General features: G+C 36.5%; 1 protein-coding gene across 15 annotated transcripts in view; it reads left to right on the forward strand.

Moving 5' to 3' along the window:
- The window catches only part of nrxn2a (neurexin 2a), a 468,354-nt gene that overhangs the window by 103,111 nt on the left and 352,131 nt on the right, over positions 1-13,112 (forward strand). For 7 of the 15 annotated variants that reach the window (XM_073871201.1, XM_073871200.1, XM_073871196.1 and 4 more), the window contains 2 exons: positions 7,636-7,665; positions 7,873-7,911. The exons of the other annotated variants lie outside the window; for them this stretch is intronic. In XM_073871201.1, coding sequence (XP_073727302.1) covers positions 7,636-7,665; positions 7,873-7,911 — 69 coding nt within the window. The remainder of the gene's footprint in view (positions 1-7,635; positions 7,666-7,872; positions 7,912-13,112) is intronic. 15 annotated transcript variants of the gene reach the window in all.

Here is a 13,112-nt window from a genome sequence, read left to right on the forward strand (position 1 = left end):
TATATATATATATATATATATATATATATATATATATATATATGAAGAGTTTGGTTCCAAAACGCAATAAATCCATTTTGACAAATTTTGGTGAAAACGTGTTTTCTATACCAAGAAAGTGACAAGATGAAAACAACTATTTTCTGTTACAAACTTTCACACAGCATCTTTAGGTTATAAAAACATAAAAAATTCAAATCCATAAGTTGATTTTCAAAGATTTATTATAAAAACGGATTATTTTTTCCACAAAATGCAATAAATCCATGACAAGTTTTTATTAAAAATGCTATAAATCTATTGAATATAGAAAATAGCCTATATAAATGTGCATTCATCTTTGCCATGTTATATTCATTTAGTTGACTAGTTGTACAAACTAATTAAAAATATAAACATTAATGTTATTAATCAAAACACTTACTTTGTCATATTAAGAACCATGTCATTGCGGTTACTTGACGTCTTCGCTTAACGTCTTTCACAGCGATCAGCTGTAAAATGTTTTTGGTCCTGCTCGATTTTCGTTGACTTTGAGTAAAATTATGGAAAGTTTTTCATAAGATCTTCTGGGGTCAATGTTTTAGCATGAGAAGCTTGATGCTGTCGGGAGAACAAGCACCCTCGCGTAAATTATTAGATGTTGATGGCTTACGTTTCTTTCCCGTCACAGAAAACCATCACAGGTTTATCAATGCAATTAAAGTATTATTTTGTTTTGTTTGTTGATCACGAAGTACAAAATAGATGAGGAAAACTAGGACTCCATGTACTCAGCGCGCCGCCATGTTTGTTTACATTGCGTGATGGTGCGCTGTGGGATTTATTGCGTTCTGTAAAAAAGAGGGAGTGGCGTTTATCGCGTTTTGGGAAAAAAGGGAGAAAAGATGACAGAATAACACGGCGGATATTGGATTTTGCGTAAAATTAAGAATTTACTTTTAACTACTGACCTGATATAATGCTGATTTTGGCAGTAACTAATTTTTTTCAAAAATGGCGTTTATCGCGTTTTGGAACCAAACTCTTCATATATATATATATATATATATATATATATATATATATATATATATATATATATATATATATAAAAAATATATATATATATATATATATATATATATATATATATATATATATATATATATATATATATATATATATATATATATATATAAAAAAAAAATATATATATATATATATATATATATATATATATATATAAAATATATATATAACCGAACAATATAGATTTAAATAGTTCACCAAAATATCAATTATATTTATTCCCCATTGTGCCAGATGTGATTGATTTGTGTTTCCTTTCTTCAGATAAGCACAAATTATTTTATATACTGTAAAATGCCATCATGTTACCTTCTTATTTTGGGGGACAAATTTTAGGAGAACTAAAAAAAATCTCAATCGATTCCAGGGGGTTAATATTTGAGGAGCTCAGATGCAAAAGCCACTAAACTCCACCTCCGTGAAAAATGAGATAATAATATTAACCAAATGCTCTCAGCACGTATTATATGTTAATCAAATACCTTTGCTTCAAATCCCCTTAATCCCTTAATGTCCTCTAAGTGCACGAAAGATGAATTGGATGAACAACGGCACACGAAACGATGGTGGATCTTGATGGAACGATACTTGGACCTGAATACAACCCGAATGTGTCACGTGTGGGGAAGGACAGAACCCAGTTGCAGACAACTCTTACTGTAACAAAAGACTTTTATTATAACATAAAATACCCTCGAGGGGGCAAACAATGACAATAATCCAAATCATATAACATAACAGGGCAAGACAAAGCACACACGATGGTATCTGATGATACGCAATGATCCAGCACAAGACAGCAGACAAAATCGCATTAAATAGTGGAGAACTAAACTAGGGAACAAGGACGGACAGGTGAAGGGCATAAACTAATAATGCATAATTAACAAGGAAACATGGGGGTGGGGGCAAGACTAGAGACAGGGAGCACGAGGCACACATACATGTAACACAACACAGGCCACGTGACTCTCCACACAAACACAAGACAAGGTTACCGGGACCCTGTCAGGACCCTGTCACTAGAAACAAGACTAAAGCCCGGGATATTGGCTGTCCCAGACGAAAGTTTGCCATCGTGAAACAATCGTCGCGATTTCTGTGATCATGGCTTTTCATCGGTGGTCCTATGTCGTACAGTAAGAGAGGTTTAAAGACAGACATTTTCCCAGTCTTGTGTCCAAAGATAGCCTATGATGGTTTTCTGTCAGAAATTAAACTTGATCACCACACAGTGTGTTTGCTGCTACGACCTGCGTACTGGTATTTGTTTACCAGTAACGTGTGACACAGCTGCTGAAGCCTCCGTGTCATCATCGTACAGTCTACATGCTTGTCGTGCCCAAGTTTAAACGATCCATGTCACACAGTGTGATAAGGTAATGGTCTTATAGGAGGGCAAAAATCCTGCAGAATATTCTGGGCTTAACACATGCATGACCGACAGGATCCTGACAGAATGTGGCAGTGGCATATGGATTACCCCCTAATCAGTCCTTCCAAAAAAACGAGTTTTTTTGTGATTGGTGAGGCAAAAATCCTTGATCTTGCGGCACATTTTCTTAAAAAATGTGATGGCATATGCGGGATATTTATGCAATTTTATACGATGAAATTGCGGGAACTTGCCAAAACTGCGTGAACTTGCAAAAACTGTTTGCAGCTTTTGCACCTTTTATTGATGTTCACGTCGCATAATTACGTAACTTCTTAACATTCCTATGACAACAGGGGACATGGCTACGCGTGTGTGAAGTAAATGCAACAATTTTCAACTTTCTGCTAAGATATATGTGACTTTTTGCTATGAAAATGCGGGGATTATGAAATCATAAAAGCCCTGCATATTTAGCGAGCAGAAATCTGCAATATGCAGCGAAAGTGCGGCGTATCTAAAAAAAACAGGGTTCCCACAGGTTTATGAGTCTGGGGGATAGAATTCAAGGCCCGGGGACATTTTGAAAATATTAATATATAGATACAGGTCATTGAAAGTGCTTGAATCAATTTTATGCAACACGTGCTAAACTGTTAGCTTTAAATGTTTATATCTTCTTTATGCGAATGTTGATTCATACCAAAATGCTTTTTTGCATAGTTGTGTTTGACACATGAAAACGTCACGGGTTACGTATGTAGAAGGGAACGAGACGCTGCGTCTCCCTTGCCATACTTCCTGCGTCCATGTAACGCCGTCTTTGGCAATTTCAGATAGTGATATACTTCCTGGCTCCTGCCTCACCCTGTCTTTGTCGTTAAGCCTCACCATTGGTTGAATTTGATATACACATTCAGACCCACTTACCCCTGGAGGCGCCCCCAAAGTGTCACGGCAGTTTCCTCGAAGTGTCACGAAGTTTCCTCGAAAAGGAACTGTAACAATGTATCTTAAAAGGTAACACAATGTAACCTTGCTCTCACTTAAAATGTGCCCCCTTATTTAGCCCTTGAATTTGAGGGTATTAGACCTGTAAAGTCCTTGAAAGGTCCTTGAATTTGAAGTTAACTAAGGTGTGGGAACCCTGAAAAAAAGGGGCCCCCGCATAAATATGCAGACTTTGGATGATTATGCATTGAATCATGCGGTCGCATAATCGCGTTTTTCTGGAGGGACTGCCTAATGTGTGGTTCAATTTATTCATTTTTATATTTTAACATTCATCATTTGCAATGTTTATGGTTGCATCTTTAGTTTTAACAGTTTACTATGTCTTGTTTTAGAAGTGGATATTTTTGCCAAAAACCTTGCATGCATTTTGCAGTGAAATTTAAATGTATATAATACCAATGAAATGAATAAAGTGACTTGTGAAAATAAGGTATTTACGTCATAATCAATTAAAATTACTAAACCTAACCACAAGAGCTTGATGAAAAAATTTGAGACGCACTCCTCATTTGTCTTTCGAAGTAAAGCCATATATTTGTAAGGGAAAATATGATTAATTTGAGCTTGTTTAGTAATCAAAAGACCTACTAACCCATTGTAGTCATTCGGATTACCTTTATGATGCATGTTTTTGCTTTTTGGAGCTTTGCCATTTTGGCCCTTATATAAAAAGATAACATGATGGCATTTTAATAGCTTCTGTTCAACTGAAGAACGGAAATCATAAATGCCTGGGATGGCATGATGGGTGAGTAAATTATGAGATAATTTTCATTTTCTTGCAAAATATCCCTTCAGTGTGAATATGGATATAATATCATGGAATAAATATATAAGATATATCTCAATACATGTCAAATAACCTCCCCCCACACACAGTCTAGTATTAGAGATAATGCTGTGTTCTGCCACACTGCCTGCAGTCAGTTAGCAGGCATCATAATTTTGTCACGCATACTTCTAATTGATTTTGAGGAAAATTTTGATGGTGGTTTCCACAGCAACATACTGTAGTCATAGACCAGAATGTGTGTGTATGTGTGTGTGTGTTAGCAGATCCTGTAATTACGCTTTCTGATCAGATGAACGTTAGTCACATCTAGTTTTTGTATTTACAAAGACATTCTATGCATTTTGCGATATGCTTTTTTATAAGCCTAAACATTGATTGTAATTGTAACATGTGACGTTTTGATTGCCTTACATACATGATTATGTAGCTATTATTCCAGCATGTGGTTCAGCGCTCACTCGCCACTTAAAATATATCTCCTCTCTTCCACTTTGTGAGGTACAGATTTTTATGCAAGGGCCATTGACTCATTTCATTTGAAAAACACTTCAACAAAACTTTCATTCAGATTATAGCAGGCAGCAGCAATGGTGCCGTGGGAGCACAATGGCCAGGTGGAAGTGAACGGCAGCGATAACGCCGTAGAAAAAAGCAGAACTGTGGAAGAGAAGCAGGCGGAAGGGAGTGTGTTAGTTGCGCGGGTAACGTCATACTAAGGGAGACACAGGAGCCTGTTGCTATGCCAACGCAGATGGGCCACCGCATTTCAATGCAGACGTCCGCAGCAGGCCTCTCTACGTCAGACAGCAGCGTGCAAATGATGTGCATTAGCATTCTCAACAAAAAAACAATGTTTACATGCAGCATACGTTCTTTTTGAAACACCAGGAGCTCGGGGCTAAGCTTGCTTCGTTTCTTGATCCGCTCAGTGCTCACATTTTACCTATTTCATATTAAAATGAGGAAAGTGACACTTCTTACTGAGCCATTACCGTCTGTCGTTCTATCTCTCAGTTTAAATTAGCCGAATAGATCGTCTCCCTCACAAATTGAAGAGTGAAAGAAAAATTAACGGTTGTCTGCTCATTGGACACGACTGAAACGGCTTAATGCAAGAATTCCTTAATGCAGCGCAGCATTAAAACGCAATAGAAGTATAAGACAGAAATCAATTAATATTTAATGATTATTTCTGTCTGTGCGCTTGTTCCTCTTAGTTAAGGCTGTTGAGCAAGAAATATGATTGTAAACACAGTATAAATGCCTCCATTTCACAGCAGAGCAGCTCCGCAACCTTCTTCTCTGTGCCGACCGTTGTTTAAGCGCTTGTTAACAAGGTGTGTTGCTCTTTAATTCTCGTGTGCTCGCGCGCTCGCTCGCTATCTGCCGTTGCAGTCGGGGGTTCCGATTTACTCCATTACTTCTCAGTTTGTAGCTAATTTTATCTTCATTTTTCGAATTTGAGAAATCGCTGTGGCATGAACTGTTATGTGAAACAGATGTGACAGTTGACTAGTGACAGGCAGAATCGAGGGGTAGACGCTTTGTGCGGTTGAAATTAGAATGGATAAGGTCCATTTTCAAGTGGAAAAAATGCTAAAATGGATGCTTATATATAAATGAAGATACTTTATGTGTTTTTATGTGTCTAAAAGTGTGAGAGAGACATAAATGATGGATCTTTCTCAAAGGTGGTGATGCTCTTAGCGGATGGGCATCTTAACAGGATGTGTCACCTCACTGGACCGAATAACTACTGGATCTGGCCACAGATACTGTACTGTAGATGAATAGATTGATGTTTTCTTACTTATTTTTGAGTAGAAAGTACTGATTTATTACTTCAACACTTTGATAATGATGAGCTATTGCAATTTTCACATTTAGAAGCGGTTAATTGTTTAAAAGCTTTTGTTCCTGTCTTGCAAAGTGATGATATTACTGTCATTGTGTTTTTTTAGATCTCGTGTTTATCATTGTTTACTGATCCCCTGCGATTTCACATTTCTTGCTCTTTTTCAGCTCTCAGTGTTTTATCTTTCATTTGTTTCATTGGCTACACAATGACTTGTAACTCCCTGTTACAATGATCTATTCTACAGCCGTGATATCTCCCTAATAGAGCGCAGCAATGACGTTACCGCCGTAATTGTCAGGGGATCACACGGGAACAATGCTGTCGTAACTCGTCTCTCTATAATCACAGTTTTCCTTTGTTTCGCAGAAATGAAATGCATAGGCGACGAGAGCTCTTGTCTCTTTAAATACAGAATTGTTTTTGCCATGTAGCTCCTCGGAGGGGCATTTTGAAATTTAGAGAAGCGTTCTTCCTTTTAAAATTAAATATGCCTGGAACGCACTTCAGTTCGCTAGAGATCATTCAGCTAATTTGACACAATCCGCGCGATTCCTAAAGGTAATCGTGTTCACTGTAAAATGAAATAAGGACGTAAAAGTGTAAATGGAGTACTGGTGTGTTTTTACGGAGCTCCCCACTGATGCTTTTTTCAATCTTGTTTTCAATCTCACGCATGAGCTGTTGGTCAAATACCTCCGGTCTGCTTTGCTTTCAAGTTAGTGCTTCTAAAAATACACGTGACTTTGTCGGCCCTAGCATGGTTTTGCTAGGCGATTTCTGATTGTCTTTTGAATTTCATATTAGTCGGGGTAAACGGCAGCAACTGCAGCGTGATTACAAGAACGCAAATGGCCCCCGCTTTGGTGTGTGTAATTGATTGGTATTGAGCCGTCAAGCGGCATACATTATTACAGCGCTGAAATCAACTTTCAAGCCTGTCTGTTAGGAAGACGATCGACTGTCTGGGACAGCTTACCTACAGCAGCCTGTGTATGCTTTAGAGAATTGATCTCAGGCCCTGCTGGCTTTTATGAGACACCCTCAGTGCTTTCTTATCTCTCTTTGCTGTTTTATGAGACTGTGGCTTTCAAATGCAACATTTATGGTTCTTACTGCTATAGTATAAAAACATATGATCTAAGGATTGCTCTCTGCCAAACACTAAATATGTGCTCCATTCGGAGAAAAAGCATTTTTTTTGTAAGCAAGTGCCTTTTCTGGCGCTTGTGCCAATTGAAATGCTTTTTTCCTTCCCCACCCCACCTCCCCTCCTCTTCCTCTCCCCCCACCCCTCTCTCTTACCTTCCCAACACCTCTTATTGCCCTCCCCTGAAAAGTGTGTGTTTATTTTACCTTCCTATTTTTTTCCTTTTGGTTTCCTTTGAATTTGGCATCCATGTTTGCCTCAGGATGTCTGTCACAAACTGCAGTCAAACGTTGTGACAATGCTTTTCGTTTCCGCCCGTGCCTTTTTTTATGACCCTCTTATTTCCTTTTCCTTTCTTCCTGTTTCTTTCCCTCAAGGTCTGGCGCACCTGACGTTAAAGAGCCAAGGTATGGGGCCTTTCCCATTTTCCGTTTTTATTTCGTCCCTTTTTTCATACCTAACCCTTGCTTCCACGATTCATTGACTCTCTAAAAAAGGTCACTTCCTTTTCTTCCATTCCTTTGCCCTGTTGTTTTTCGTGACCCTTTCCATTCTCTGCTATCTGTGTGTTCTTCATGTCCGTCTTCTCACCTTTGTCCTGTCCACTGGCCCAGCCCCAGGAGCAGCTCCTCTGACGGCCATTCCAACAGCAGGTAACCTTCTTATGCTCTCCCTCACATGTTTGTTTTGGTCCTTGTGTTGTGCGGTAACAAACCGTACCCAGAATGCACAGAGCCAGAGCTCTGCTGTCATTCTAGCTGTTTGGCTCGATCAAATAAAAAGTGTAAAGTTATGCATTTTCTCAATTTTATTTCTTTATCCTATTCTGCTTTATTATGGGTGTGTACTTGAAATACAAATATGAAACATTTCTTGTCTTCTTTCAGCCGAAGCGACTCATTGTAGCGCCTGATAACTGTCATTACACTATCTATTATACACTTCACATTCTTTTATCAGCATGTACTCGGAATTGCGGCGTAGTCGCGCTCGGCTTTAAAACTGCAATTATTTTTATAAGAGTAGCCTACCGTGGCACCGCTTGAAATGCAAAAACACTTCAGTCAGACTTATTTAGCTAGCGAATTTAGACAGAGTATCCTCCCCGTCTGCCGCAATAACAGACGACAGCTTGATACCGTAACTGACCTGTCAATCTTAATTACTTCTAGTGATTACAGACGTGTGCAAGATAAGCAGAGTTCCCTAATTGTGTGGTTTGCTAATGAATGGTTCACGAAACTCATACAAAGATGTATGTCTTCATTCGAAAGCTCCGCTCGCTGGAGTATATTGTTGTTTTATCTGACAGTTTTACTGAGGATTTATAGAGGATATATTGTTTGAGAAGAATAAACGTATTTGGAAGATGCATGTGGGCAGCGAAAACTAAAAATTGTAAACATCATTTCTTAACATTGTGCGTATTCATTTGTTATATTGTAGTGTTTTTTTCTCTATAGATTTCTGCTTGAGTTATTTAGGATTTGAGTAATCTGATGGCTGTAAACACGCATGTTTTCAAACTAGAAAATGTCTTGTTGTGCTGTCGAGTGTCAGAATAGAAATGCCATAAAAGATGATCTTCGTCGAAGACACCATTTTAAGATAAACATAGGTGTTTATGATTGCAATAAGCCCTTAAACGGACAGACTGGAGTAATGTAATCATCTGGAAATCTATTAATAATTAAAATAGAAAGTAATTAGAGAAGATGTCCAGTGTTCTGTTGAAGTCTGTTCCCTCTATGTGTTTCTTATAGCGTTTTCATCACTTTATGTTTATAATTTATTTAAAAAGATTTTAGATTTGAATGGGTTATACTGAAAAAGCAATAATATCACAATTTTTTAAATATTCCATATTTTTTCTGTTTTCTATTATTTCTTTTTACCTTATATCTTGTCTTCTTCCTCTTTGTTCTAAAATTATTATGTTTTACATACTTAAGAAATATATAAATATAGCGCGCACACACACACACACACACATATGATGTAAAGTGTTATTAATATATAAACAAGCCTATGCATATTAATTTGTGTAAACATAATAGTTTTATAATAGTTTTAGAGCAAACACGTAGGCTATAAATATAAGGAAAAAATAATAAAAAACAGGAAAATTATAAAATATTTAATAAATGGTACTATATAAAATACATGATAGTATTGCTTGCTTTATATGCACTTAGTGATTCATACTGTAAAATAATTGATTTACAAATAAAGAACAATACATATACATTACATACATGCACATATATCAGTAGCCAAGCCATTTAAACTTTTAATTTATCTAAAAACTAAATGTAACATAATGAAAACGCTATAAACATAACACTATAGAGAAACAGACTTCGACAGAACACCGGATCCATAAAAATCACAGTTTAAAACACTTCACACCGCTACTGCAAAGCTGACACTTTCTGCCACCAGTTGGGCTCTTCCCACAAAAAACGTCATCTCTGTTTGCAAACACGCAAATGGTATATAAAGTCGCGATTAATCACATACAAAATAAAAGTCTGTGTTTGCATAATTTGTACTGTGTGTAATTATTATGTTTATACACACACATACTTATATGTAAATGTTTCTTATATATACATGAATGTTTGAGTATTTATACATAATTACACACAGTACAAACACCTATATTATCCAAACACAAACTTTTTATTTCGTATGCGATTAATCACGATTAATCATTTGACAGCCCTACTATAACGATAACTATATTTGCATCCACACCACTGGACGATAACTATAACTTTATTCCAATTCCCTCACAAGGCACAGTATTCACGCAAATCATTTACCTTCAATGGCATTAACTAATGTTGCATATATTTCTTTTAATAAAAACGCTTGTAATCGTTTACATGTCACTGAATAGGTACATGCGGTTTTTGTTGCATTTACACAGCGGGTATAAGCAGAAGATGTCCTCAACACGCCGGATTTGCATAACTCTAAACAGTGAATCTAGTAGTTTGTGTATTCTAATATCTTACTTTTGACGTAGTCAATGTAGTACAATATAAAGCATAACGTAGTTAATTGCAACTGCATTAGTGCTGGATACCTGAGGTAATTTTATGTTATGGACCTCAGCAATGAGCTTCTCCACCGTGCCATCTGTCATCATTTTAAATGCGCATGCACTTGAAATACAAATAGATTTGATGGAGAGGTTTATCGTTCATCAGTTGGAATAAAATTGGTCAGAAAGTGATCCCAACAATATCGTTCATTGTATCTTTAGCGGTATAGTTGTGGTTTGAACTCCGCTATTCTCTAATATATAAAACAATTTTTAAAACTATATTGAACGCCCTTTAGTTCTTCGCTCAGATTAGTATAATTATTCTAAATGCCTATTTAAAATTTTGGCTGTAATTTAGATTAATAGGATTTTCAAGTAACAACTGTTTTTAATACAGCATGTCAGGTTAAAATAATTGCATTAAAATATGTGTCTAAAAGCATTTTTTAAAACACATCTTAAACCGTGCTATCCGATCCATTCAGTTGTGCTCTTTATTAACATGACTCATTTGATTCCAATCCGTTTGTGTGTTGCTAAGCTAATGATGTGATACTCTAACAAGCATAAAAACGCAAACAAGTTTCCAAAAAACTGTGTCACTTTACGCTCGGTAGGTTTTGAAGCAGAGTGATGAATTACTCTATAAGTGTCTCTGAAGAACAGGCTCACTGCCTACCTGAAGTAATTTGACCCCGGCAGTAGCCAGGTCTTTATATTATCCAGATGAACTGAGCAGCACTTTTTTCTTTTTTCAAAAGATTAGAGTGTTTTTTGGCCCTAGAGTAAGCTGAGGTCAAGACGAGAGCGAGATTGAAGAGAGACTCCATCCCTGTGGGCTCTGATGTGTAATGGAGATTTATAATTACAGTGTGGGTGGGGGGAGTTCGACCCATCTTGTTAATTAGTAGCTACTAATGAGTAACCTTAATTACTAGCTAGTACTCAGGACAGTAGTAATCTGCAGTAGACTTTATTTACACTGCAACTGCATATAAATAGTTTCTCCAAAAAATGATGACTATATGCCCACCCTCGTGTTGCTTTAAACCACTATGATCCTCCCCGTCTGGGAGTCTATGGCAATTTTTTTTGAGATTTTTAATTCATATAATTTTCTATAATCTCATTTGTACATTTTTGTACGACTTTTGCCTTAGTGACGTTGGGTTTAAGGGCTGGGCAGGGTTAGGGATGGGGTTTTATTTAGGCTTTTTCATCATATTTGTACATTTTTGTTTGATTTACATATACATATACATATACATATAAAATACATATACATTTTAATCAGATCAGGTTAAAATCAGCATTTTTAGATTTACATAATTTAGAGTGACATAAAATCTACAATCTACTGTATCTTCTAAATAAATAAAATAGACAAAAATATTTATAAACATGTAAATAATATATTGGGTGTGTCTCAATCAGTTCCCTAGCTTCCTAGGTCGTGAACGAGTATATGGTGTACTCGGGCTGTGGCACTAGTAAAGACACTATACATTGATGAGTTATTTTCCAGTGATGTGACTATTATTGTTGTGAAACATCCCCACTGATATATATCAGCAACAGGCAGACACAATATCTTTCTGACTTTATTTCTTTAAAGGATTAGTCCATTTTCTTAAAAGAAAAATCCAGATAATTTACTCACCACCATGTCATCCAAAATGTTGATGTCTTTCTTTGTTCAGTCGAGAAGAAATTATGTTTTTTGAGGAAAACATTGCAGGATTTTTCTCATTTTAATGGACTTTAATAGAGCCCAACATTTAATACTTAACTCAACACTTAACAGTTTTTTTCAAAGGACTATAAACAATCCCAAACAAGGCATAAGGGTCTTATCTAGCGAAACGATTACAAAAAAATAACAAATATACACTTTTAATATACAACTTCTCGTCTAGATCCGGTCGTGATGCGGCAGCTGACCCCACGCAATACGTCATGACGTCAAGAGGTCACAGAAGACGAACGCGAAACTCCGCCCCAGTGTTTACAAGTGTGTTGAAAGAGGACCGTTCCTATGTTGTTGTATGTCAACTGATACTAATTAATGTCTTTGTGGCAGTTTATTGTTTAAAATGGTCGGCAAATGTGCATTTTATATATGTAACACGTGACCTCCCTACGTCACTACGCATTTACGTTAGGTCGCGCTGGACCGAACCTAGACAAAAAGTTGTGGTTTAAAAGAGCATATTTTTTATTTTTCTTGTCAAAAATGACAATCATTTCGCTAGATATAAGACCCTTATGCCTCGTTTGGGATCGTTTATAGTCCTTTGAAACTCTGTTGAAAAAAACTGTAAAGTGTTGAGTTAAGTATTAAATGTTGGGCTCTATTAAAGTCCATTACAATTAGAAAAATCCTGCAATGTTTTCCTCAAAAAACATAATTTCTTCTCGACTGAACAAAGAAAGACATCAACATTTTGGATGACATGGTAGTGAGTAAATTATCTGGATTTTTCTTTTAAGAAAATTGACTAATCCTTTAAATACTGGTTAAAGAAGTTGAGATGAGGCTGTGCTTGGCCCAGTGGAATGTACAAGCTGTAGGTAATTTTTTACATAATGTATAGGGAGCATTGATGCTCACTGTTTTGTTTTTTGCATAGCATTATGGACATTTTTAGGGAACAAATGTTTTCTGGAAAAAAATTGCGATTGAGCAGCCCCTAATAAAATGGCCGCCTTCTTGATCAGTACCCTGACATCTGAACAAGGGAGCTGATTGAGACGCACCTATAAAATTATAAAATAAAATATAAAATTAAGCAAAATGACAGT

This window comes from Misgurnus anguillicaudatus, chromosome 9, assembly GCF_027580225.2.
Source record: "Misgurnus anguillicaudatus chromosome 9, ASM2758022v2, whole genome shotgun sequence".
NCBI classification, from domain to species: Eukaryota; Metazoa; Chordata; class Actinopteri; order Cypriniformes; family Cobitidae; genus Misgurnus; species Misgurnus anguillicaudatus.